At 45.8% G+C, this 25,991-nt stretch overlaps 1 protein-coding gene across 7 annotated transcripts in view; it reads left to right on the plus strand.

Moving 5' to 3' along the window:
* trim36 (tripartite motif containing 36) overlaps positions 1 to 25,991 on the plus strand; it is a 172,050-nt gene that overhangs the window by 72,520 nt on the left and 73,539 nt on the right. For all 7 annotated transcript variants that reach the window (XM_070883630.1, XM_070883640.1, XM_070883652.1 and 4 more), the window contains one exon: positions 15,152 to 15,445. In XM_070883630.1, coding sequence (XP_070739731.1) covers positions 15,152 to 15,445 — 294 coding nt within the window. The remainder of the gene's footprint in view (positions 1 to 15,151; positions 15,446 to 25,991) is intronic.

Here is a 25,991-nt window from a genome sequence, read left to right on the forward strand (position 1 = left end):
TGTTACCCAATGCACCATCCAATTCCCTTAGATGCCCTCATCATAAAGAACTGATACCGAGTTGGTTTGATCTTTGTTTAGGCTTTTCAGACAATGATTAATTAATTTTCAGTTTAAAATAACTAGTAACAGAAAGAAAGCAGAGAACTGAAGGAAGCATCTCAGCAAGAGTACACTGCTTCCAAGGTTTTAAATCTTTGGCCCATATATGTGGTCAGCAGCGAAGCGAAGGCGTTCCCCACTGGCCCTGCAGTAACCTTCGCACAAGGATCTCGCAGTCTCTGTTGAGAAATTCAGGTTTTCCGACATTCAATTCAAATCAATGGAGTATAGTGGGGCATGCCTAATGCAGGCTGCTGTGATGTCAACAAGCTGTCTAAGCAGCCAATAAAAATGCTGAATTCTCACAGACAGCAAACGAGGAAGTCTCTAAGCTCTTAAAATTCTAACTTTTAAAAAATGTTCGAGAGCCAAACAAAGGTTGGGGGGGCTGGAATTGCCCCTTTTGATAAGGCCTGTGACCACCGGAAAGTGGCGCCACGCGATGGCACAGAACGGCTGCCGACTCTCCGTGGAGGGGCCGCCATTTTAGAAATTGCCCTTCCTCAGGAGCGGAACGGAGTCCAGGACCGCTCTGCTTGTTTTCCCACCGCGGCGTGCACGCACCGACTCTTACCGTCTGGTAGGGACCCCCCTCACGAAATTGCCCTCGCTAAATTGCCCTTTACCCGAAATTGCCCCGCAGGAGCAGGCCCGCCGCTGGCCAGTGCCCTTGACAGCTTTTGCTGTCGGTGCACTGTGTGTGAAATGGCTGCATGGCCGCCCTTAAAGGGGAGGGCGCAGTGCCACAGCCGCCATTTTTTTTATCGGCCGACTGCCAGGTCGGCCCGACAATTATGCCCCCGGGTTTGGCTGGGCCGCCAACAGGCAGTCTGGCACCCCCTCTTGGGTGCCAAGCTGCTGGCCCGGCCGAAACCCTCCCTGGTGGCCCAGTGGACCTAACTAAAATATCTGCAGAGCTCGCAGCGGCTCTCCCCTTTAACTGAAGGGGAGAGACATTGTGACGCGTCAGTGTGATGATGTTATCAGTGCGGCACTGATGACTGACAGCTGCAGATACTCCGTCCCGCCCCCACTTCCACCCCACTAGAAACGGCCACTGCGCTCCGCTCCCCACTTCCGCCCCCATGATGATCCACTTCCGCCCCCATGATGATCCACTTCCGCCCCCATGATGATCCACTTCCGCCCCCATGATGATCCACTTCCGCCCCCATGATGATCCACTTCCGCCCCCATGATGATCCACTTCCGCCCCCATGATGATCCACTTCCGCCCCACAGCAAAAAAAACTCGAGGAGCTGAATTTTGCCGGATCGGTCACCGCATCCATTGCAGCAGCTAGAACACTTCAAAAAGGGTAGGTGCGCCCCGTTTCCAGCGGAGGGAAATTTCTACCCCTGGGGCTCTTACACCGGAGAAAAGGCAAACCTGAAATAAAGACAAACAAACTTTAAAACAATTATTATTTTTTTAAATGTTCTGTAAATATTTACATTTTTATTAAAATTGATAAATGTCACACTGCTTAAAATTAAAATTAGATTTTCAAAGCCATAGCCTTTGTTTAGCAGTCAATATGCTGCTAAAACCCCAGTTAAACCTAATCCCTTTGGGTATATCTTTTAGTGGGAAATTTAACAGCGGAAGAGCTGAATTTTCCGTCACTTTCCCTGATCTAAGTGATTTCCCTGATTGTCAGCTCTGTGGGGTGGAGTGGGGTGGGAGTACAGTGCAGCCTGTGGAGGAGCAGTGAATGACAGACGACAACTTCAGGATTTCCCCATGTGCCAAATCCCAAAGTTGCAGGCAGGTTCAAAGGCGGAATGACGGAGAATGCTGCCAGTTCACAGTCATCCGGACCGCAAATTCCGGGCCTATATTTAGGGAACAATTTTCAAAGCTAATTTTACAAATGTATATAGAAAACATTATTTTTACCTTTCAGATAAAATGGTTCCTTTATTTCTCCATAAGGCTGTACAGTTACACCCGTTACAATATTTGCCTAACGACACAGCTTGTACTTTTACACAGGCTTGTGCTTTATGCCTCACTCTGTGTGGTTCAAGAAAACAAAATATTAGTACAGAGTATGTGAAAGCATACGACAGAAAGGTAACCTGGCTGGTTACCATTTCAGTCTACGCAAGCATTCACAGTATGGCTGGGTGTTCGGGTTTGGTTTCAGAAATTCTATACTTTGGGCATTCACAAAGCTTAAATTCAAACCCCAAAAAAACAAGATTTTAAAGGTTGCTGCATGAGTCTCTAAATCACTGAAGAACTGTAGCTCATACACTCTCCTTCTCACTCTGGACCACTACAGAGAACAGACTGTTATTCACCACCAGATTGCTCAACTGCCAAAGACCAGGACGACATAGACTCAGATTGCCAGGGATTAGGCACAGAGACACCTCTCCCCCTTCAGCACATGGCACAGAGTAACACACAACATTGGCGAGATGTTCACCATTAAACTGGCAAAGAATTTTTTGATAATTTTTTAAAAACTGAATACTCCAGTCCATGATTTACGGAGAGTATATTTATGCTTATGATCATATTTTACATATCCAGAATGGGAAATGTCTATTAGGCCCATATTTGCACGCACCCATCCATTGGCTGATTCCATTCCCATGCATCAACCAGCTCTTAACGCTCCCCCCCATCTTGCCCCCCCCTCCACCTACCAGGAAAGAAAAAAGGCTAGTTCAGGAGTCCTCTGGGAAAAGTTTCTCTCCGCTCCCTTATAGAAGATCAGGAAGGCCCCAGACCTACTAATTGTTATCTATGAATAATTTACTCATGGGTTCCATATGAACTGATGAACTAGTTTCCAGAAACCCATCTAACACTGATTCTCAACTGGAACTGACAATAGCTGCTTTTATATTGCACTAAGACACACACCAGTACTGGCTCCCCATGCACAAGCCATGTGCCACCAGCTGCAATTGGAGTGTAAACTTGCCATGATTTATTAATGTCATAGGCTGGGACGACCTGTTTTAACTGCATCTAACTGCGTCAGCCTTGGTGAATCCTGGAAAGTTTATTTTCAGGTTGCAGCTGGCTGCACATGGGAAGCTAGCATCATCATAATTATAAGCAGCTTTTGAGAAACTACTGATCTGGAGCTGGTGTACTTCCATTAAACATTCCTTTTAGAGAATGGAATTGAGGAGTGGTGAAGCCCGAGGCTCAGTTTTAATCCTTAGTGCAGATCACTGGCTCCAGGACTAATGTACTGTGCATATAATGTGGCTTTTATAACTTCTATTAGCCAAAACACTTAGTCGGCACCGCCTGGGCAGTAACCTGGTGAAGTGAATCACCCACCTCTTTTATTCATTCCATTTATTTCAATGGGCGAGGTCTACAATGGGCGGGTGACACACACTGCCAGATTACTGCCCAGGTAGTGAAGATGAAAATGTATGCTCGCATGGTTTTTGAATACTCCAAATAATTGGTTATGTACATGTGAGCTAGAAAACTAACAAAAGCTGACCAACAGCTTCAAAAACACTCTCGCATCCCCAAAATATTTCACCTCAAGAGTCACCCTGATTATAAGCCTATGACTTGAGAAAACAAATAGTTTACATGAGTTTTCTAAGATACGCTATAGGTATATCCAACATTCTTTCTCTTGTATTGGATGAAAAAAACGAAAGGGGACAAAAGCTTGAAGGAGAAATCCAAATGTTGAAGGCACAAAATTGGTGGTGCATTTCTAAGAAGGTCTGGGAAATGGTCCTTCTGAATATTTAGGGACTGAAATTGGCCCTTTTTATAGCCCTGCTAACGGGGCGCTAATCGCCCGGGGCAGGCGGTGGAAGCGACCCGCACGGAATTGGCCCTGGGATGCCGCGGGCAAAAACAGGTTTGCGGTGCACCCCTTACTTTTTGCCCTGGGCGGGGTCCCAGATGGTGATGATGTCATCGCATCGCACCGACCCCATTGCAATCCGCGGGGGTATGCAAGATTGGCGTGGGACAATGCCAATGGCAGCTTCGCGGCCCTTGAAGCTGTCGTGGCTGGGGCAACCCAGCCACCCTTAAAGGGGAGGGCCTTGTGCTGCAGCCGCCATCTTTTTTTTGTTGGCCAACTTTGCAGTCAGCTCGATAATGGCGACCGCTGAGTCGGCTGAGCCACCAACATGCTTCCGCTTCCGCCCCGCTAATGACGTGCTAACGCCCCGTGTAGGCGAATCACATCTCCGCTATCCCCACGCACATTTTATTCATGTAAAGACCCCATTTTAGTGACATTTAGTGGCCCATCTTGCCATGCAGTAAATATTAATTTAATTCAAATGGGGCGTGGGGCAATTTCGCCCCCTTAGACTTTTTACAGTAAAAATTGCCCATTATAATTTTTTTAAATAGTGCACATTTAAAATTTATAATGAATATGTTTTTGATCTAAAAAGGAAAAACAAAGAAATAATTGAATTTTCAATTAAAAAGAAACAGACCATCACTTCCCCAAAAGTTACCTCAACAGTTGTTATCCCACATTCAAACCTCCTGCCCCAGTTCACAAAGATACTCTTACCCCCTCCAGACCAATTTTACAGAAACACTGCACCTCATCTCTTTATGGAGACAGTCCATTCTCCTCCAACATTCCTAGTTCATACTGGAACTCTTCTTCTCCTTTCAATTGAACCTACCACCTTTTTTCTATCCACTGTTCCAGCTAGCGCTCTTCTCCCTCTCCAATGCAGTTCAAGCTCAGAATGTTCTTCCCGCCCCACCCCCCAAATTGAAGTTGGAACAATTCATCTCCTCCACCCAGGCTGCTACTCTTGTGTCTCTGCCCAGTTCCAACTGGGTGTCTCCCTGTCTTCCCCCTCTACAAACCTTCTTTGCTAATCCTTCCTCCTACCCCAAAGCACCACTTCAAGCTTCTCCCCTCTTCCTCCCTCCAACCACCATGCCCAGGTACTACCCCTTTCATTGCTATGCACCCCCCTTCCCTCTGCACTGGCATCCATTTCTTACCTTCCCCCTCCCCTTCAATGCCATCCATTTCAATTTCCCTCTCCCCTCAGTGCTGCATTTGCTTGAGTCCTGCTTTGATGGAAGTGATTCTGCCTGCTGCATCCTGTAGATGGGTATTCCTGTTCTTGTGAGAATTCCTGCCTACACTACATAGTAGAGGGAATTACTTCACAGTGCATTGGATTGGAGCAATACTGATGGGAGGGATACAAACTTGGCTCACTTTTGTATTCAGCAAACACTGATAAGTGGAACAGGTTATCAAAATGCTGACATTTGGCATGTATGCTGTAAATGATGTTCATGTGGCCTAAAGTTCAGAGACTATATTGAAAACTCCAAATGCAATATTCAATTGTTTTCTGCCCTTAAAGAAACATTCTGTTTGGCAATAATTTGATCTCTCCTTCCATAATTACAACTTTAGCTGATTTTAGATCTGGTTCCATCCTGCAGAACATTCTTTGGCTGGTGATTTTTTTTTATTCAGAACACTAATCATTTATAAATCTACATTCATGGCTTGCTCCGAGAATTTCTGATCTTCTATTTTTATTAGGGTTTTTCTATACCCAGTCACAGTCCTCTCTCCCAATGCTGCTATCTCAAACCAAATAGTAACAGAGACGTTCATTTTAAAGGACCAGAATTTACTGTAGCCGATGAACAAACAGAGCCCATCGTTAGTTAGACATGCCCTTGCCCATTTAATTTCCATGAGGCCTTGCACTGGAGGTTACTGGAAGTGGGAGATGGAAATGGTGCGGCGCCCTCTACAGGACATCTGGGATCTGTGCGAACAGAGCAAGCAACTGTGTGTCTCCTTAACCAATCAGATTGAAGGATTGTGAAATAAACTGTGCAGAGCCTGAACCAGGAAGTGCAAGTTAGAATAGTGAATTCAATGTCAAATCAGGTACAGAAAGGGAAATAAAGAGAGTGAAAGAAACATTGGAATAAGAAAGAGAGAGAAGAGAGACAGAAAAAGTTAAATAAAATTAATTTACAGTTTAAAAAAAAAATCTCCAACAACAATTAAAAGCTGAAAGAATGAAACTCCACATTTGTAGTAACTCATTTTAGTGCCGGAGAGATTGTTTGGCAATAATTAATACCTGTCATAACGTTAAAAAGGGTACTTAGACTGAAATGGCCTTTTCTGTGGCGAATTTATTTTGTATTGACTGTGCAAGCACTGAAACTTCACTCAGTTCAATGCATTTGAACAGTGAGTCAGACAGCGAGATGCTGTTATCGCAAAGCCAGCTGACAGCAACTTCCGGATTTTTGTGTTTAACCTTGCATCTGCCCTGATGTTGCTGTGTGATTTACACACAAATAAAGGCGAGTGCTATTAACCTCACCATTATTTTGACAGGAATTTCTGGACCAAAGTGTTTTGGTCACAGATTGGGAACAATGCTTCAAATAGATTTTGTTCAGCTTTGTGCTTTAATCTAGAGTATAGTCATGTAGGAGACCACAGCACTGAATCATTTATCATTGGCACGTATCATCTTTACACAGGGGATCAGATTCAGCTCTGATCTATTGATTCAAACTGAATTTGATCTCATTCAATGGTAGTAGGTCAGCTTGTTCCCAGAGCAAATTAGTGCTGACCCACAAAAATGTTTTAACTAAGAAGAGTAGAAGTTGGTGGGTACAGAAATCAGTCTATTGCTGCAACCCTTGTTGTAAATTATTTAGATTCCCAGTTGCTTCAGAACTTCAGAAGGGTGTTTTTACTGTACAGTAACAGTGAAGTATCTATCCTTGGGCCCCTCCTATTTCTCATCTATACGCTGGCCCTTGGCGACTTCATCTGAAAACAAGGCGTCAGTTTCCACATGTACGCTGATGACACCTAGCTCTACCTCACCAGCACTTCTCTCGACCACGTCACAGTCTCTAAATTGTCGAATGGCTTGTCTGACATCCAGTACTGGATGAGCAGAAATTTTCTCCAGTTAAATATTGGGAAGATCGAAGCCATTGTCTTTGGTCCCCGCCACAAACTGCACTCCCTAGCCACCCTCTCCCTAGCATCTGTCCGAGGCGGAACCAGACTGTTTGCAACCTTGGTGTCATATTTGACCCTGAAATGAGCTTCTGGCCGCATATCTGCAACATAACTAAAACTGCCTATTTCCACCTCCGTAAGGTTGCCCTTCTCCGCCCCTGCCTCAGCTCATCAGATGAAACCCTCACCCATGCCTTTGTTACCTCTAGACTTGACTACTCCAATACACTCTTGCCTGGCTACCCACATTTGACCCTACGTGAACTTGAGGTCATCCAAAACTCAGCAGCCCGTCCTAACTCGCACCAAGTCCCGTTCACCCATCACCCCTGTGCTCGCTGATCTACATTAACTCCCAGTTAAGCAACACCTTGATTTCAAAATTTTCATTCTTGTTTACAAATCCCCCCCATGGCCTCACCCCTCCTTATCTCTATAATCTCCTTCAGCCTCACCACCCCACCACCCCCCCCCCGGCCTGAGATATCTGTACTCCTCAAATTCTGCCCTGTTGTGCATCACTGATTATAATCACGCAACCATCGGTGGCCGTGCCTTCAATTGCTTTGGCTCTGGAACTCCCTCCTTACCGCTCTCCACCTCTCCATCTCTCTATCCTCCTTTTAAGACACTCCTTAAAACCTACCTCTTTGATCAAGCTTTTGGTCATCTGTAATAATTTCTTACGCAGCTCGGTGTCAAATTTTTGTCTTATAACTCTCCTGTGAAGCGCCTTGGGACATTTTACTATGTTAAAGGCGCTATATAAATACAAGTTGTTGTTGCTGTAAGGTCAATTTAAATTCCATTTTAATAACTTGCTAGATAATTTAAATCAGTGCATTAATGTCAATATTAGAGGGTCAACTGTTAAAATGCATATCACATCAGCAATCTCTTGAAGTATCTGAGTCTTACTATTTAGTGTATACTTTCTTTCACTTCTGTTTCCTAAAATATACCACTGCGTAATGAACGGTTTCTGCCACCTATCTGCTCATTCTGCTAACCTGTGTGTGGACTCCTGCAATTCCTGTATTTTTATCCCAGTGCATGTGGTGTATTTGGATTTCCAGAAGGCATTCGATAAGGTGCCACATAAAAGGTTAATGCACAAGATAAGAGCTCACAGGGTTGGAGGTAATATATTGGCATGGATAGATGATCGGCTAATTAACAGAGAATTGGGATAAATGGGTCAGTTTCCGGTTGGCAAGCAGTGACTAGAGGGATGGCACAGGGATCGGTGCTGGGGCCTCAACTATTTACAATCTATATTAATGACTTGGATGAAGGGACCGAGTGTAATGTAGCCAAGTTTGCTGATGATACAAAAATAGTTGGGAAAGCAAGTTGTGAGGAAGACACAATAAATCTGCAAAGGGATATAGACAGGCTAAGTGAGTGGGCAAATATTTGGCAGATGGAGTATAATGTGGGAAAGTGTGAAGTTATCCATTTTGGCAGGAAAATAAAAAAGCAAATTATTATTTAAATGGAGAGAAATTACAAAATGTTAGAGTACAGAGGGACCTGGGAGTCCTTTTGCATGAAACACACAGTTAGTATGCAGGTACAGCAAGTAATCAGGAAGGCAAATGGAATGTTGGTCTTTATTGCAAGGGGGATAGAGTATAAAAGCAGAGAAGTCTTGCTACAACTGTACAGGGTATTAGTGAGGCCACACCTAGAGTACTGCGTAAATTTTGATCTCCTGATTTAAGGAAGGATATACTTGCATTGGAGGCAGTTCAGAGAAGGTTCACTAGGTTGATTCCTGAAATGAAGGGTTAACTTATAAAGAAAGGTTGAGCAGGTTGGCCCTATACTCATTGGAGTTTAGAAGAATGAGAGGTGATCTTATTGAAACATATAATAACTGAGCGGGCTCGACAAGGTGGATGCAGAGAGGATCTTTCCCCTCGTGAGGGAATCTCGAACTAGGAGGCATAGTTTTAGAATAAGGGGTCACCCATTTAGAACTGAGATGAGGAGGAATTTCTTCTCTGAGGGTCGTAAAGCTGTGGAATTCTCTGCTCCAGGGAGCTGTGGAGGATGGGTCATTGAATATATTTAAGGTGGAGATATAGATTTTTGACCGATTTTAAGGGAGTGAAGGGTTAAAGGGAGTGAAGGGTTAAGGGGAGTAAGCAGGGAAGTGGAGCTGAGTGCATGATCAGATCAGCCATGATCTTATTAATTGGCGGAGCAGGCTCTAGGAACCAAATGGCCTTATCTTGCTCCTAATTCTTATGTTCATATGTAAGTTTGTGATGCTCCCTAATTTGGTATTATCAGCAAACTGAAATACTGTACCATTACTCTTGTGCCAATGTTCAAATTATTTCTCGAAATGGAAACCAAAGGCGGACTGAGCATGGATCCATGGGGCACACCACTATCCAGTCAGAAAAACTTCCATTTACCCATCTCCTTTCTTCCCGTTCCCTAGCGCATCCCTCTTTTAGCTCTGTCTGATGCTACACTCAGGCGCACCCAAGAACAGGGACTTGCTGTATGTGGACTATTGGGCATGAAGCTCTGTCATTGGCACCAGTGATTGAATCCACACTCTGTTGTTTTATTTCCATACACAGTAATGCATGCACGAATCATTTTTGAATTTAAAAATGCTAATTTATATTAACTAGTCAATCTCCTGTGGTGTTCCACATACTGTTGATGTAAGCTTGTCATGCTGTAATTACATCCTTCCACCAGCAGTGGTGATGTAGTGCCACCACTCGACAGAGAATGCAATTACCGTGTATTAAGTTTACATTGGCAGTTTCAATTATAAATGTGAAAATATAAAGTTATCAGGAAAAGGATTGACAGGAAGTGCATGCAGGCGCAATATTTTTAATGTATTTGGTATTGCACAACAAACCTAGTAAGGGTGACCAAAACAATAGTCAAAGACATGGGATTTTAAGGTGGGTCTTAAAGGCTTTGACTGAAACGTGACTCATAGTTGGCGTCACTTGCCCCTCACTGAAGCCAACCCACCTGGCTACACATTCCACTACCTGCCCCGCCCAGTAATACATCTGTGTCTGACACCTGTGGGGGAAAAAATATATCCTTGTTGGCTTTGATAACTTTGACAAAGACTCCAGCAGTCTACAGTTAGCATAATGGGTGACGTTATTTATTTATACTAAATCAATAACTGCATTAAGAGTGATGATAAATGATGCTTTTAGGCTGGAAGCAGTCTCCATGGAAATGATTTCTGCTAAGGCAGGATGTTGTTTAGATACACTTTGTGCCATTTGGAGCTGGAATTCAGGAGCTAAATGACACTCGTATAGCACATTATTGATTAAGTAAGAATCATTTCCAAAATATTAATGCCATGGGTTCGCTTTGTCAAGATCCACTAAAAGCCCATATTGACTTTCTCCTGTTTTAATTGATATTCAAGCAGCTGCAATATCATTTTTTGTTGTAAAATGAATTGTCAGAGTCTAGATGCTTCACATAAATGATGTGCTAGATTTTTTGACCATGTGCTCATTTATGTAATTGAAAGATGAAATTAAGTGTTAATGTATGAAGCATTGCTGTGAGGACACTGAGGTGCTGGCCAATATTTATCCCTCAACCAACATCACTAAAACAGTTTATCTGGCCATTATCTCCTTGTGAGACCTTGCTCTGCGCAAATTGACAGTGTTTCCTGCATTACACTTCAAAAGTACTTAATTGGCTGTAAGGCGCTTTGGGTACGTCCTGAGGTTGTGAAAGATGCTATATAAATGCTAATTCTTTATTTTACTGTAAGGACTGTGGAGCTACAACATAGTTACTGTGTATTTCTTCAAATCTGCAATAGTAAATCTGTTTAGTAAATCAATAAACTGCAATGGCATATTTAGTTTTCTGGGTGATGCAGCTCCGCACCCCCCACCACCCCTCATGAGCTAATGTAATAAAGTTGTTGGAGTAGTTTTTTCCTGGTTCTTCCAAGAACATAGGCTGCTGAAAGAATTGCAAGATTAAGGCACCATTCCAACAATTATTGTGATCTTTTTGTTGTATTGATAATTTCTCAGTTACTTAGGGGTCAAGTTTCGGGCTGCGCCTAAAATGGCACAGCCCCGCGAGCCATGCCTGAGTTACGCGCTCAAAACATTCCTACCGAAAACTTACCTCGGTATTCTCCACTCCCTCAGGTCGATCCAGGCCCTCGGCACAGCGCAGCACAAGCTGTGAGGGGTGGAGCCAGGTCCCTGCATTGAAAACAGTGCGGGGACCTCTGCACATGCACGCTACAGCGTGCGCGCATGTGCAGTAGCTCCAGGCGCCCAAAACTGTGGGCCTGAAGCTGAATGGGCTCAGTGGGGCGGCGAAGATCGGACTGCACCTCCCTCCTTGAGCTCCTGCTCTGGCTGTGGCTCCGGCTCCCCCCTGTTCAGCTCATGCTCCCTCTGGTTCTCTCCCGCCCCTGCCCCCCCCCCCCAGCTCCCGCTCCGCTGTCTGCCGCTCGCCTCCCCCCCCACCCCCAGCTCCTGCTCCGCTGCCTGCCACTCCGCACCCCCCCCCCCCCCGCCAGCTCCAGCTCCCTCCGTTCCATCCCCCCCTTTTAGCTCCGATCCGCTCCCTCTTCACGTCTTTGGCGGGGCCCGCCCGCCCGGCATCTTGCTGGGGGCGGGCCCCGCCCAAAGTCCGGCCTGGCTTCTTCTCATCGGCCAGGCCCATTCAGCCTCTCCCCTCTCCTCCCTCTCCCTCCCTCCCTCTCCCTCTACCCCCCCCTCTCTAATCTCCTCCCTCTCCTCTCCCCCCTCCTCCGCCCCGCCCACCCCCCCCCCCCTCGCTGTCAGAAACACATAGACACCGACAGACAGAGAGGGAGACACTAGCACAAACAGAGAGAGACATTGACAGAGACAGAGAGAGGCACACTGGGGGGCCCTGTCCCAGCACACTGTTGGAGAGCTCCCGGTGCTGCAGTCAGTGAGTAGAAAGTTAATTTTTTATTTATTGACTTTTTAATTATTTAATTTTTAATTTTTTAATTGTTTTTGATTGATTTATTGGTTGATTTATCATTTATTATTGATGATGGCTCTTTATTTGTAAAAGTGATGTGTTTCATGTTTGTAAACTCACCCCCCTACCCCATCTCTCTTCCTTACGCCTGATTTTCTAAGTGTAGGCAAGGTTTTTCTGAGCGTACAAAAATCTACACTTACTCCATTCTAAGTTAGTTTGGAGTAAGTTTTCACTGCCTAAACTTTCAAAACAGGCGTAAGTGGCCGGACACGCCCCCTTTTGAAAAAAAAAATCTGTTCCAAAATGAAACTGTTCTAACTGACTAGAACTGGAGCAAACTAAATGCCGAGAATTGCAATTTCTAAGATACTCCATTCTAAACCAGTTGCTCCAAAAAAATAGGAGCAACTCAGGCCGAAACTTGACCCCTTAATATCTACCTAAGAACTGGACAATCCCCAAGCCACTGTATAAAGAAACTGGCCTTGAATATTTTTTCAAATTTAGAGATCAAACATTCTAAAATACAACCAAAATTCCTTGGCCAGAATTTTACCGGCGATCAGTGGATGGGATGGGTGACGGGTCAGCTATTAAATTTAAAATGATTGACAGGGTCAGGAACCTGCTGTCAAGATGCGCACACTGGACTTTCCCGATATCGGTTCTGTCAGCACTGAGCAGATCTGACAGACAGCGGTGGGGGAGGCAATTAAAATCATTAGTGCCTTGTTTACAGCCACTTATCAATGTTTTTTCCCAGCTTTTTAGAAAGGTCGTCCACCGGTTTTCTGCTGTGCCTAGCATGTAAAGCTGAGATGGGAGTTCAGTGGCCATTGAATCAGCTGATTAGTTGACAGCTTGAAATGTCAAGTTAAAACTCCCAGCTGATTGAGAAATGTTCCCTTAATCATTAGCTTCTCTAAATTGCATTTTCACTATAGATTCAGGTCCATCCAATCTGACATTACCTCTCCAACCATTGACAGATTGCTTCTGTCATCTCTACTTTACCTCCCTTCTATTCCATCAGCATGGGTGCACTTTATACTCTCTGACCTTAGTCCTCAGAATCCCACCCTGAAAACCAGCAGCACCAGGCACATGAACAGCACTAACAACAACTCCAGCCTTCTCCACAATCATCTGATGCTGCACAGGACACAGGATATTAGCACCCGACCACATTGCTGCCCGGGAGGCCACCATGGCCACATTTACTTCACTTGACGCTGTACACCTTGGCTACCACACCAATACCCACAATGCCCAAGCCATTCCTGGAGTCCATTGGAATAGTCAAGTCTAGAGGTAACAAAGACACGGATGAGGTCTTCAGCAGCAGATAAGTTGAGGCAAGAGTGAAGAGGGGCGATGTTATGGAGGTGGAAATTGGCAGTCTTAGTAATGCTGTGGATATGTGGTCGAAAGCTCATTTTAGGTCAAATATGACACCAAGCTTGCGAACAGTGTGGTTCAGCCTCAGACAGGAGTTGGGGAGAGGGATGGAGTCAATGGCGAGGGAACGGACTTTGTGACGGGGACCGAAAGCAATGACTTCAGTCTGCCCAATATTCAATTGGAGAAGGTAAAGCTGGGTATCACAGCATGTGGAAACAGATGCTGTGTTTCCAGATGATGTCGACAAGGTGCAACATGTAGATGAGCAATAGGAGGGGGCCAAAGATAGATCCTTGGGGGACACCAGAGGTAACAATGCGGGAGTGGGAAGAGAAGCCGTTGCAGGTGATTCTCTGGCTACGACTAGATGGATAAGAATGGAACCAGGTGAGTGCAGTCCCACCCAGCTGGACGGCAGTGGAGAGGCGTTGGAGAAGGATAGAGTGGTTAACTGTGTCAAAGGCTGCAAACAGGTCGAGAAGGACGAGGAGGGATAGTTTGCCTTTGTCACAGTCACAAAGGATGTCATTTGTGACTTGGATGAGTGCCATTTTGGTGCTAGGCATGGAAACCAGATTGGAGGGATTCAAACATGGAATTGTGGGAAAGATGGGCATGGGAGACAACAATACATTCAAGGACTTTGGAGAGAAAAGGGAGGTTAGAGATGGGGCGGTTACTTGCAAGGACAGAGGGATCGAGGATTTTTTTTTGAGGAGAGGGGTGATGACGGCAGATTTGAGGGAAAGGGGGACAGTACCTGAGTACACTCAGTACACTTTTATTTGCAATTATCAGACTGTCAAAACAGCGCGGCGCCCTCTACGGTGGATCAGGACCCTCTGTAAACTAACTGGTCTTAGTACTATTGCCCTGTTTGTGTTGATGTTTTTCAGTGGCCATTCTTAACTTTAGTTTTAGCCCAGTGACAGCATACACCTGCTGGGAGGGGAATGCGGGATAACCTGCATTTACTGATCAGGGTAAAAATAGTGAGCATTGATAGGATACATAAAAAGGATGAGACTGAGTCTGATGCCATTCTCATTCAGTGTTAACAGATGCACATCTTCCTTCAGGATTCACTAGATAGTGATAAGGTGTGAGATTTTTCACCTCTCCACCCCACATTCTATCTGAGACCAGGCAACTCAGCACAAACCAGGGATCAAACCTGGGACCTTAATTGTCTGAATAGATTAGTACTGCATCACATAGTAAATGTACCCACTGAGGCATTGGGAGGAATTGAAGGAAGCTCTGTGTTTTGCATTTGTTAACCTTGGGCAGTGGTGTATGCTGTAAACCAGTTCTAGTTGCTGTGTCTCATGAATACTGATGCGTATTTCCCAAGCAGCAGCTCTCTTTAATTGAATTTGCTGTTACATCTCTCATTTGATCCTGATTTTAGATCTTGCCATTTTATAAATTACTTTTCCAATTTAACATTGATGAAACCAGTTATACTAGATGCTTATTCACCTTAAGATAGAAATGTTCCAAGCAGCTTTAATTATCTTCCGTCAATACATGGAGCTAATTCTTAGATTCTTGTCTAACAAAAAGCCTAATTGAAATCCATTATTGGTTTATAGAAATTGTATATATTTGCTGATCTGTGGAATACTGAGTTGTGGTTAATGTTCCAGTTCCAGATGCTCCAGTTATCGACCAGAAACAAAGCCGGCTGTACGATGAGGGAATCATCTGTTGGCAGCAGCCCAATGGCACCCCTCCCGTTGACCACTACAAGCTTGAATTCAGGAGACTCGATCAAGGCGGAGACGTTGTCTGGGAGCCCACTGAGGATGTGTACAGCACAAGTAAAGTCATCTCCAACCTTGACACCAACAGTAGTTACCTCTTCAGAGTGAAGGGGTGCAAGAATTTTACCTACAGTGACTACAGCAATGAAGTAGCTTTCCATACGCCACCTGCTCCAGGTATGCCCTTTGGGAGAAGGAGTTATTATTATAGTTGCCCCCTTAAACTAGTAAATAATAATTATTAAAATTGATTATTTTCAAAGTAGATGATAGTGCCCCTGAAGAGCATCTATCAAATGATACACAATACTTAGTGGGTTTGTGTTGAGGTAACACTTCAGAGACCGGACCTCGTCCGGGCAAAATGCGCCCGTGCTGTCTCAGTTGCTTTTCAACTGAGACCACCTCTGGTTCTTCTAATGAGTTGAGTCGGTAGGTCTTAATTCAACATCAGGTCTTTATTTCTCGAGATTGTGCACGGAGACCCTCTCTTGACTGCTTGAGGTGGCGCACTCTACAGAATGCATGAATGGTTACATTCTGAGACCTTTCTTGGTCCCTGTCCATGTGCTCCTGGGGGTGGTTCCCAGGGCATGGCTCACATTCTTTCTCCTTGATTATATTACAGTTGCGTATCTATCGATAGTCGGAGGTTCTTGGCTTGCTTTTAATCCATTTAGTACGTCTAGTTTATTTACCTTGATTGCCCACCTGACTCCACATTCTTGAGCCGTTACCTCAGAAATAGCGACAATGGCCGTTTGTTCATTAGATCAGTATCCTGTCTGCGTTCTGCAACTAGATCAGTATTTCTCTGACAACTTTCTTGATTAAATTTCCATCATGCTATTTTCCTACAACAATCCCCCCTTTTGGCCCTTTGTCAGCCCAACCCAAGATGGCCAACCTATCTACACCCAACATGGCTCCGTTACTCCCCGTCCGGGCACTCGCTATGCTGGCCAGACATGCGGTCCGTAGGGTAATATTGGGGTCATGCTACTTATACCTGTTCCTGGTTTCCCCGTCTCTTCTTCCTTCTTTTTTTGTCCCTAAATTGTTCTAAGTCTGCATACTTCCCGTCAATTTTCCCCAGCAACGTTTCATACTCCTCATTCATCTGACCTCTAATCTGGCTAGCTAACGGCTGTGCTTCCCGCTTTCCATCATCATAGGTGGTTCCTCGAGCGAGGATGACTTGCTTCCACGAGAGTTCACAGATGTTTCAATGAAGGACCCGATGTTCCAGTCCTGAATTCCAATTGAGGGGGTGGAAAATGCCTGTGCGTGAATTTTTTTAACGTGTGGTGACCTTTGCACATCAGCCACCACATGGGGTTGACAGAGCTAGGCCTTTATCCAGTGGCACAGATTAACCAGGACTGGAGACCTGCTCTGCTGCACGGACCTAGTGCGCACACATATCGCAGTATGGGCTGGTTTGTGCTGCCCCTGGGCCTTTGGCTCTTCTGGGCCCCGTACACTTATTCACCGCACCTCCACCACGATGTTTCAGGGCCCGCGCTCCAGCTCTATTTATAGCCCTGACCTGTGGTGGTGTTCTTACACAGGACGGGGCAGCCTATGATGTTCCAGGGCCCGGCGCTCCAGCTCTATTTATAGCCCCGACCTGCCGTGATGTTCTCACACCGGTCGGGACAGCCAGCCTTCCATGTCTCATACGGCAATCAATTAGCAATATTATGTGGCAATTCGAATCCATGGGTGAATAGAAACATAGAAAATAGGTGCAGGAGCAGGCCATTCAGCCCTTCTAGCCTGCACCGCCATTCAATGAGTTCATGGCTGAACATGAAACTTCAGTACCCCCTTCCTGCTTTCTCGCCATAACCCTTGATCCCCCGAGTAGTAAGGACTTCATCTAACTCCCTTTTGAATATATTTAGTGAATTGGCCTCAACTACTTTCTGTGGTAGAGAATTCCACAGGTTCACCACTCTCTGGGTGAAGAAGTTTCTCCTCATCTCGGTCCTAAATGGCTTACCCCTTATCCTCAGACTGTGACCCCTGGTTCTGGACTTCCCCAACATTGGGAACATTCTTTCTGCATCTAACCTGTCTAAACCCGTCAGAATTTTAAACGTTTCTATGAGGTCCCCTCTCATTCTTCTGAACTCCAGTGAATACAAGCCCAATTGATCCAATCTTTCTTGATAGGTCAGTCCCGCCATCCCGGGAATCAGCCTGGTGAACCTTCGCTGCACTCCCTCAATAGCAAGAATGTCCTTCCTCAAGTTAGGAGACCAAAACTGTACACAATACTCCAGGTGTGGCCTCACCAAGGCCCTGTACAACTGTAGCAACACCTCCCTGCCCCTGTATTCAAATCCCCTCGCTATGAAGGCCAACATGCCATTTGCTTTCTTAACCGCCTGCTGTACCTGCATGCCAACCTTCAATGACTGATGTACCATGACACCCAGGTCTCGTTGCACCTTCCCTTTTCCTAATCTGTCACCATTCAGATAATAGTCTGTCTCTCTGTTTTTACCACCAAAGTGGATAACCTCACATTTATCCACATTATACTTCATCTGCCATGCATTTGCCCACTCACCTAACCTATCCAAGTCACTCTGCAGCCTAATAGCATCCTCCTCGCAGCTCACACTGCCACCCAACTTAGTCAAGTCCAAATATCTTCCCACCACGTGCTGTCTTGGAGGTCATCGGTCTTCTTCAATTCCTTACTTTATTCTTTAATGATGTGGTAGTGGTTAACAATAGTCTGAGCCCGATTTCTCAGTAACTTCAGGTGCTCCTTCAGATGTGGAATAGGCACCATCGTTGGGGCTATGATCTGGTTCATGACGCTCAGTCCGCCATCAGCATGTATGGTAACATTCAGTACCTTCCATATGTGGACAATATGCTGTCTGCCAATGATTGTGGGAAACTGTGAAACTGTGTCTTAAAGCAAAAGCTTGAGTTTTCAATCACACATAGAAACATAGACATAGAAACATAGAAATTTACAGTGCAGAAGGAGTCCATTTCGGCCCATCGTGTCCGTGCCGACCGACAAAGAGCTGCACGGCCCTCTGTCGGCAGCCCTAAAGGTTACATACAAACCCATGAACAATAACGGAAAGGCAAAGAGTACCCAGCCTAACCAGTCTTCCCCATACCACTGCAACACCCCTCATACTAAAAGCATCCACACTCCACCCCAACTAGAGCCATGTGATCTCCTGGGAGAGGCAAAAACCAGATAAAAACCCAGGCTAACTTAGGGAGATAAAAATCTAGGAAAATTCCTCTGCTACCCATCCAGGCGATCGAAACTAGTCCAGGAGATCACCCTGGCCGTATTCTATTCCCTGCAGTACTTACCATTATATCTGCGCTGACCAGCAAAAGGTTATCTAGTCTAATCCCAATTACAAGCTCTAGGTCCGTAACCCTGCAGGTTATGGCACTTTAAGTGCCCAACCAACCATCTCTTAAAAGTGCTGAAGATTTCTGCATCCACCACTCTTCCAGGCAGTGAGATCCAGATCCCCACAATCCTCTGCATAAAGAAGCCCCCCTCAAATCCCCTCTAAACCTTCCACCAACCACCTTAAAACTATGCCCCCTCATAATAGTCCCCTCCACCAATGGAAATAGACCCTTACTATCCACTATGTCCAGGCCCCTCAATATTTTGTACACCTCGATGAGGTCTTTTCTTAACCTCCTCTGTTCCAATGAGAACAAACTCAGCCTATCCAATCTGCCCTCATAACTAAGATTCTTCATTCCAGGCAGCATCCAAGTAAATCTCCTCTGCACCCTCTCTAGTGCAATCACGTCCTTCTTACAATACGACGACCAGAACTGCATGCAGCACTCCAGCTGTGGCCTAACCAAAATATTATACAATTTAAGCATAATCTCCCTGCTCTTGTATTCTATACCTTGGCCAATAAAGGCAAGCATTCTGTATGCCTTAACCACGTTATCCAGCTGGCCTACTTTCAGGGATCTGTGGACAAGCACTCCAAGGTCCCTTTGTTCATCTACACTATTAAGTGGCCTACCGCTTAATGTGTATACCCTTTCCTTATTAGCCCTCCCAAAGTGCATCACCTCACACTTCTCTGAATTAAATTCCATTTGCTACTGCTCTGTCTACCTGACCAGTAGATTGATATCCTCCTGCAGCCCATGACTTTCCTCTTCATTATCAACCACACAGCCAATTTTAGTGTCGTCTGCAAACTTCTTAATCATACTTCCTATATTCAAATCTAAATCATTGATATATATCACAAAAAGCAAGGGACCCAGTACGGAGCCCTGTGGTACCTCACTGGAAACATCCTTCCAACCACAAAAACATCCATCAATCATTGCCCTTTGCTTCCTACCTCCAAGCCAATTTTGGATCCAACTTGCCACTTTGTCCTGGATCCCATGGGCTTTAACCTACCATACGGGACCTTATCAAAAGCCTTGCAAATGTCCATATATACTACATCGTAATCACTAACTTAACGACCTTCTTGTTTACCTCCTCAAAAAATTCAATCAGGTTAGTCCTGACTGTCCATGCTAACTGTCCCTAATTAATCCTTGCCTATCCAAATGCAGATTTATCCTGTCTTTCAGAATTTTTTCCAATAATTTTCCCACCACTGACGTTAGGCTGACAGGCCTGTAATTACTCGGCCTATCCCTTTTTCCCTTCTGAAACAAGGGTACTACATTAGCAGTCCTCCAATCCTCCAGTACCATGCCCAGATCCAAAAAGGACTGGAAAATGATGGTCAAGACCTCTGCTATTTCCTCTTTTACTTCACTCAACAACCTGGAATGCATTTCATCCGGGCCTGGGGACTTATCTACTTTCAAAGCTGCTAAATCCCTTAATACTTCCTCTCTCACTATATTTATTTCATCCAGAATATCACACTCCTCCTCTAGAGCAGTATCTGCATTACCTCTTTCCTTTGTGAAAACAGCTGCAAATTATTCGTTAAGAACCCTACCAACATCTTCCGCCTCCTCACAAAGATTATCCTAATAGTCTCTAACAGGTCCTACTTGTATAGTCCTGTCCCCTCAGTACAGATTCACACGAGGCATGTAGTGAAGTCAAGGTCACTCTGGACCTGCACCTTTATTTCACAGCTCTGGAATGCTGCACTTGCCTGAGACCTGTCCTTATATACCTGTCTCTTGCAAGTGCACCCCTGGTGGTAAGGTATGCTGGTGGTTACAGGTCATATCTTATTACAGTCATGTATAGCATGTTAGGATACAGTTATATATAATGATGTAAGATACATGACATCACCCTCCCCCAAGGTCTTATTGTCTTTATAGGTTCAATCTCTCAGGTGGTCTATGCTCTCGCATGGAGCATCTGAGTTGTGGTTCAGTTGTTTGCCTTGGTGTCTGTTTTTCTTTGGGTGTGGTTGCTGGTATCTCACCTGGGCTGTCTGTTTCGATTGGTGTGATTGTTGTTGACTCGCCTGGGCTGTCTGTTGGGATTGCCCTTTCCTCAGGTTGTTCCCTCTGTCTGTCCACCAGGTATGGTGCGAGTTCCACATTGTAGTCTGCCTCTGGTTCCGCAGTGTTGTTGGTAAATCTGCTTTTGACTTGGTCTACATGCCTCCGGCAGGTTTTGCCTTTGTCCATTTGTGCTACCAGTAGCCTGTTTCCTTCCTTGCCCGTTACTGTCCCTGCAAGCCGTTTGGGACCCCTGCCATAGTTTAGTACAAACACTTTGTCCCCTATCTCATTCCATCTCCCCCTCGAATTTCTGTCATGGTACTCAGTCAGCTTACGGCGCTTTGCCTCAACGATTTCGTGCATGTCTGGGAGGATTAATCAGAGCCTTGTTTTTAAAGTCCTTTTTCATCAACAGTTGCGCGGGGGGGATCCCAGTCAGTGAGTGCGGACGAGATCTGTATGCCAGCAGCAGTCACGACAGGCGACCCTGTAGCGTGGGACCTTGGATTTTAAGCATGCCTTGTTTAATGATTTGCACTGCTCTCTCCGCCTGGCCGTTGGATGCCGACTTGAACGGTGCAGTCTTGACGTGATTTATGCCGTGGTCAATTATAAAGTCTTGGAATTCTGTGCTGGTGAAGCACGGACCATTGTCACTGACCAATATGTCAGGGATTCCGTGCATTGCAAACATGGTTGCGAGGCTCTCCACAGTGGTGGAGGTTGTGCTCGAGTTTAAAATGGTGCATTTGATCCACTTTGAAAATGCATCTACAACTACGAGGAACATTTTGCCCATGAATGGGCCCACATAGTCTACGTGCACCCGCGACCACGGTTTGGTAGGCCAGGGCCAGGGGCTCAGTGGAGCCTCCCTGGGAGCATTGCTGAGTTGGGCACAAATGGTGCACCTTCGGACGCAGAGCTCCAAGTCCGCGTCAATACCAGGCCACCAGACGTGGGATCTGGCTATGGCCTTCATGACAACGATCCCCGGGTGCTCGCGGTGGAGCTCCTGGACAAATGCCCCTCTGCCTCGCAGAGGCATGACTACTCGGCTGCCCCACATCAGGCAGTCTGCTTGTAGTGATAGCTCATGCATGTGCCTGTGAAAGGGTTTTAATTCCTTGGGGCATGCATCGCGAGCCTCTGCCCAGTCACCAGTTAGGACACATCTTTTTACTAAAGATAACGTGGGGTCGCTGGCCGTCCAGGCTCTGATTTGGCGAGCCGTCATGGGCGAACCTGTGGACTCAAAGGCATTGATTGCCATGACTATCTCACAGTCCTGTTCGTCAGACCCTTCCGTGGTCGCCAGGGGTAGCCTGCTGAGCGCGTCGGCACGGTTGTCTGTGCCTGGTCTGTGCCTTATGGTATAGTCGTAGGACGCCAGCATGAGTGCCCACCGTTGAATTTGCGCCGAGGCGTTGGCGTTTATTGCCTTGTTCCCAGATTGGAGGGAGGTGAGGGGCTTGTGGTCGGTTTCTAACGCGAACTTGGCCCCGAAAAGATATTGGTGCATCTTTTTGACACCGTACATGCACACGAGCGCCGCCTTCTCTACCATTCCGTACCCGCGCTCCGCCCGCGAAAGTGACCTGGAGGCATAAGCTATGGGTTGTAATTTGCCCCCACTATTGACATGTTGCAAAACGCACCCGACCCCATACGCTGACGCATCGCATGTGAGAACTAACTTTTTACCTGGATCAAAGAAAGTCAAAACACTGTTGGAACACAGAAGGTTTCGTGCCTTATTGAAGGCGCGTTCCTGGGCGTCCCCCCAAAACCAATCGCACCCCTTCCTGAGTAGCACGTGGAGAGGCTCCAGCAGCGTGCTTAAGTTCTGCATAAAGTTCCCAAAGTAATTGAGTAGCCCGAGAAAGGCGCACAGTTCTGAGACATTCCGGGGCCTGGATGCCAGGCAAATTGCTTCTGTTTGGATTCTGTTGGGCGGATTCCATCAGCGGCAATCCTTCTGCCCAAAAATTCAACCTCTGGTGCGAGAAACAGGCACTTGGATTTCTTGACTCGTAGGCCTATCCGATCCAACCGCTTTAGTACTTCCTTCAAATTACGGAGATGGGAGTCGGTGTCCCTGCCCGTGATAAGTATGTCGTCTTGAAATACAACCGTCCCCGGGATGGACTTGAGCAGACTCTCCATGTTGCGCTGGAATATGGCAGCTGCCGACCTGATGCCAAATGGGCATCGATTGTACATGAAAAGGCCTCGATGTGTGTTGATGGTGGTGAGTAGCTTGGTTTCCTCGGTCAATTCTTGCGTCATATACAAAGATGTGAGGTCTAATTTTGAGAAAAGTTTACCTCCAGCCAATGTGGCAAATAAGTCCTCCGCTCTGTGCAGCTGGTACTGGTCCTGAAGGGAGACTCTGTTTATGGTAGATTTGTAGTCCCCACAGATTCGTACGGAACCATCAGGCTTCATGACTGGGACGATGGGACTTGCCCAGTCGCTAAATTCCACAAGTGATATAATGCCTTCCCGCAGAAGCCTGTCTAGTTCGTGTTCAATCTTTTTCCTCATCACATAGGGTACAGCTCTGGCCTTGTGGTGGACCGGTCTAGCATCCTGCGTGATGTAGATTTTGACTTTGGCCCCTTTAAAAGTGCCTACACCTGGCTGAAAGAGATGTTCAAATCGCTTTATAACTGTTGAGCAGGAGGTCCGTTCCTCTAATGACATGGCATGGACATCATCCCATTTCCAGTTTAGTTTTGCCAGCCAGCTTCTCCCCAGCAGTGCTGGGGGGTCTCCGAGGACAATCCACAGGGGAAGTCGGTTCACTGTCCCTTTGTGTGTGACAGAGAGCATGGCGCTGCCGAGGACTGGTACGATTTCTTTGGTATAAGTCCTTAGTTTGGTGTCGACCCTTGTGAGTTTTGGTCTGTCTCTTTTATGCGGCCACAGTTGTTCAAATTGTTGAGCGCCCATGAGAGATTGACTCGCTCCTGTATCCAGCTCCATGTTGACAGATATCCCGTTGAGTAGGACCCTCATCATTATAGGAGGCGTCCTGTTTTAGGAGCAGCGGCCATTGATCGTGTTGACCTGCTGTACATCAGTGTCCCGGGTACTGTCCCCATCATCTTCTGGTCCGCTTTCCGACCCATCTGATTCGTATACCAGCCGAGCTGCTGTTTTTTTGCATATGCGGGCCAAATGCCCTGTATATTCACAATTTCTGCAAACATCCAGCTGAAATCGACATCCCCTTGATGAGTGCCCACCCCCACACCTCCAGCATAGACCTGTTCCATTGTTCAAAGTGTTCCCAAAGAATGAGCTGCGTCTGGCTGACCTCTCTTGAGCTTCTCTCAGTTTGTAGTTGATTGCTCGCATTGTGGGTTGATGAGGTGTGAACGGCCGTTCCTGTGGCCCTTGATGGCTTCTGCCTGCTGTCGAGAGCCTGTTCTCCCGGTTTTGGTCTGTGTGTGGAGTTAGCAGCTTGTTTAGTGCTGTGAACTTCTTGTTCCAATATTTCGTTAGTTGTCGTACCTGCATTGTAAATCAACCTCGTTTCTTCTTCCCCTACCAAGAATGTCTGTGCAACCAGTGCTGCTGCCTCTAAGGTCAGGTTCTTGGTCCCTATGAGCTTTCGGAATATGCCTGCATGGCCTATTCCTTCAATGAAAAAGTCTCTCAGCATTTCTCTCCTCAGTTCATCGGAGAACTCACATAAACTAGCCAACCTCCGAAGTTCCGCCACGAAGTTGGGTATGCTCTGGTCCACACAGCGTCTGTAGTTGTAGAACCTGTGTCTGGCCATGTGTAGGCTACTCGCTGGCTTCAGGTAGTCTCTTACCAGTGTGCTCAATTCTTCAAACAACTAGCTTGCTGGTTTCTCGGGTGCCAACAGATCCTTCATTAAAGCATATGTTTTTGAGCCACAGCTGGTCAAGAGATGGGCTCTTCTCTTGTCTGCCTTATCGTCGCCTAACCAGTCTTTGGTTACAAAGCTTTGCTGGAACCTTTCTATAAAGTCCTCCCAATTGTCTACCGCATTGTACTTTTCATCTGATCCGTTGTTCGCCATTCTGTGGATTCTGTAATCCCGTAACTCGTCGCCACTGTAAAGTCCTGTCCCCTCAGTACAGATTCACACGAGGCATGTCGTGAAGTCAAGGTCACTCTGGACCTGCATCTTTATTTCACAGCTCTGGAATGCTGCACTTGCCTGAGACCTGTCCTTATATACCTGTCTCTTGCAAGTGCACCCCTGGTGGTAAGGTATGCTGGTGGTTACAGGTCATATCTTATTACATTCATGTACAGCATGTTAAGATACAGTTATATATAATAATGTAAGATACATGACACTACCCTTTTACTCTTAATATATTTATAGAACATATTAGGGTTTTCCTTAATTTTACTGGTCAAGAATTTCTCATGCTCTCTGTTAGCATTCCGAATATCCTTTTTAATTTTACCTCTTATCTTTATATATTCCTCTAAAGATTCTAAAGTAGTTGATATAAGCGTACCTTTTTTTCTTAATCCTCCCCTGTAAGTCCCTAGACATCCAGGGGGCACTAAAATTATTTTCCCCAGTTTTTTTCTTTAAGAGCACATATTTGGTCTGAACCTTTCGGATCTCCTCCTTGAATGCCTCTCACTGTTCCTATACCGATTTAACCACAAGTAGCTGTTTCCAGTCCACTAAGGCCAAATCACTCCTTAACTTAGCTAAAATTAGCTTTTCCCCAATTTGGAACTTTTATTACAGGCCTATTCTTGTCCTTATCCACAACCAACTTGAATCTGACTAAATTATGGCCACTGGCACCCAAATGCTCCCCCACTATAATACCCCTTCAACATGCCCAGCTTCATTCCCCAAAAACTAAATCCAAGACCGCCCCCTCTCGTGTTGGGCTTGCTACATACCGACTAAAAAAGTTCTCTTGAATGCATTTCAAGAATTCTGCACCCTCTATACCCTTCACACTAAATTTGCCCCAATCAATATTTGGATAGTTAAAATCCCCTATTACTATCCTCTGGTTTTTAGACTTCACAGCAATTTGCCTACATATTTGCTCCTCTATCTCCCTCCCACTGTTTGGGGGTCTATAATACATTCCCAGCAGTGTGATCGCGCCTTTTTTATTTTTCAATTCGACCTATATGGCCTCAGTTAATGATCCCTCTAACATATCATCCCTCCTGACCGCTGTAATAGTTTATTTAATTAGTACCGCAACCCCCCACCCCTCCATTTTTACCTCCCTCTCTATCT

Source organism: Pristiophorus japonicus, chromosome 1, assembly GCF_044704955.1.
Source record: "Pristiophorus japonicus isolate sPriJap1 chromosome 1, sPriJap1.hap1, whole genome shotgun sequence".
Lineage (NCBI taxonomy): Eukaryota > Metazoa > Chordata > Chondrichthyes > Pristiophoridae > Pristiophorus > Pristiophorus japonicus.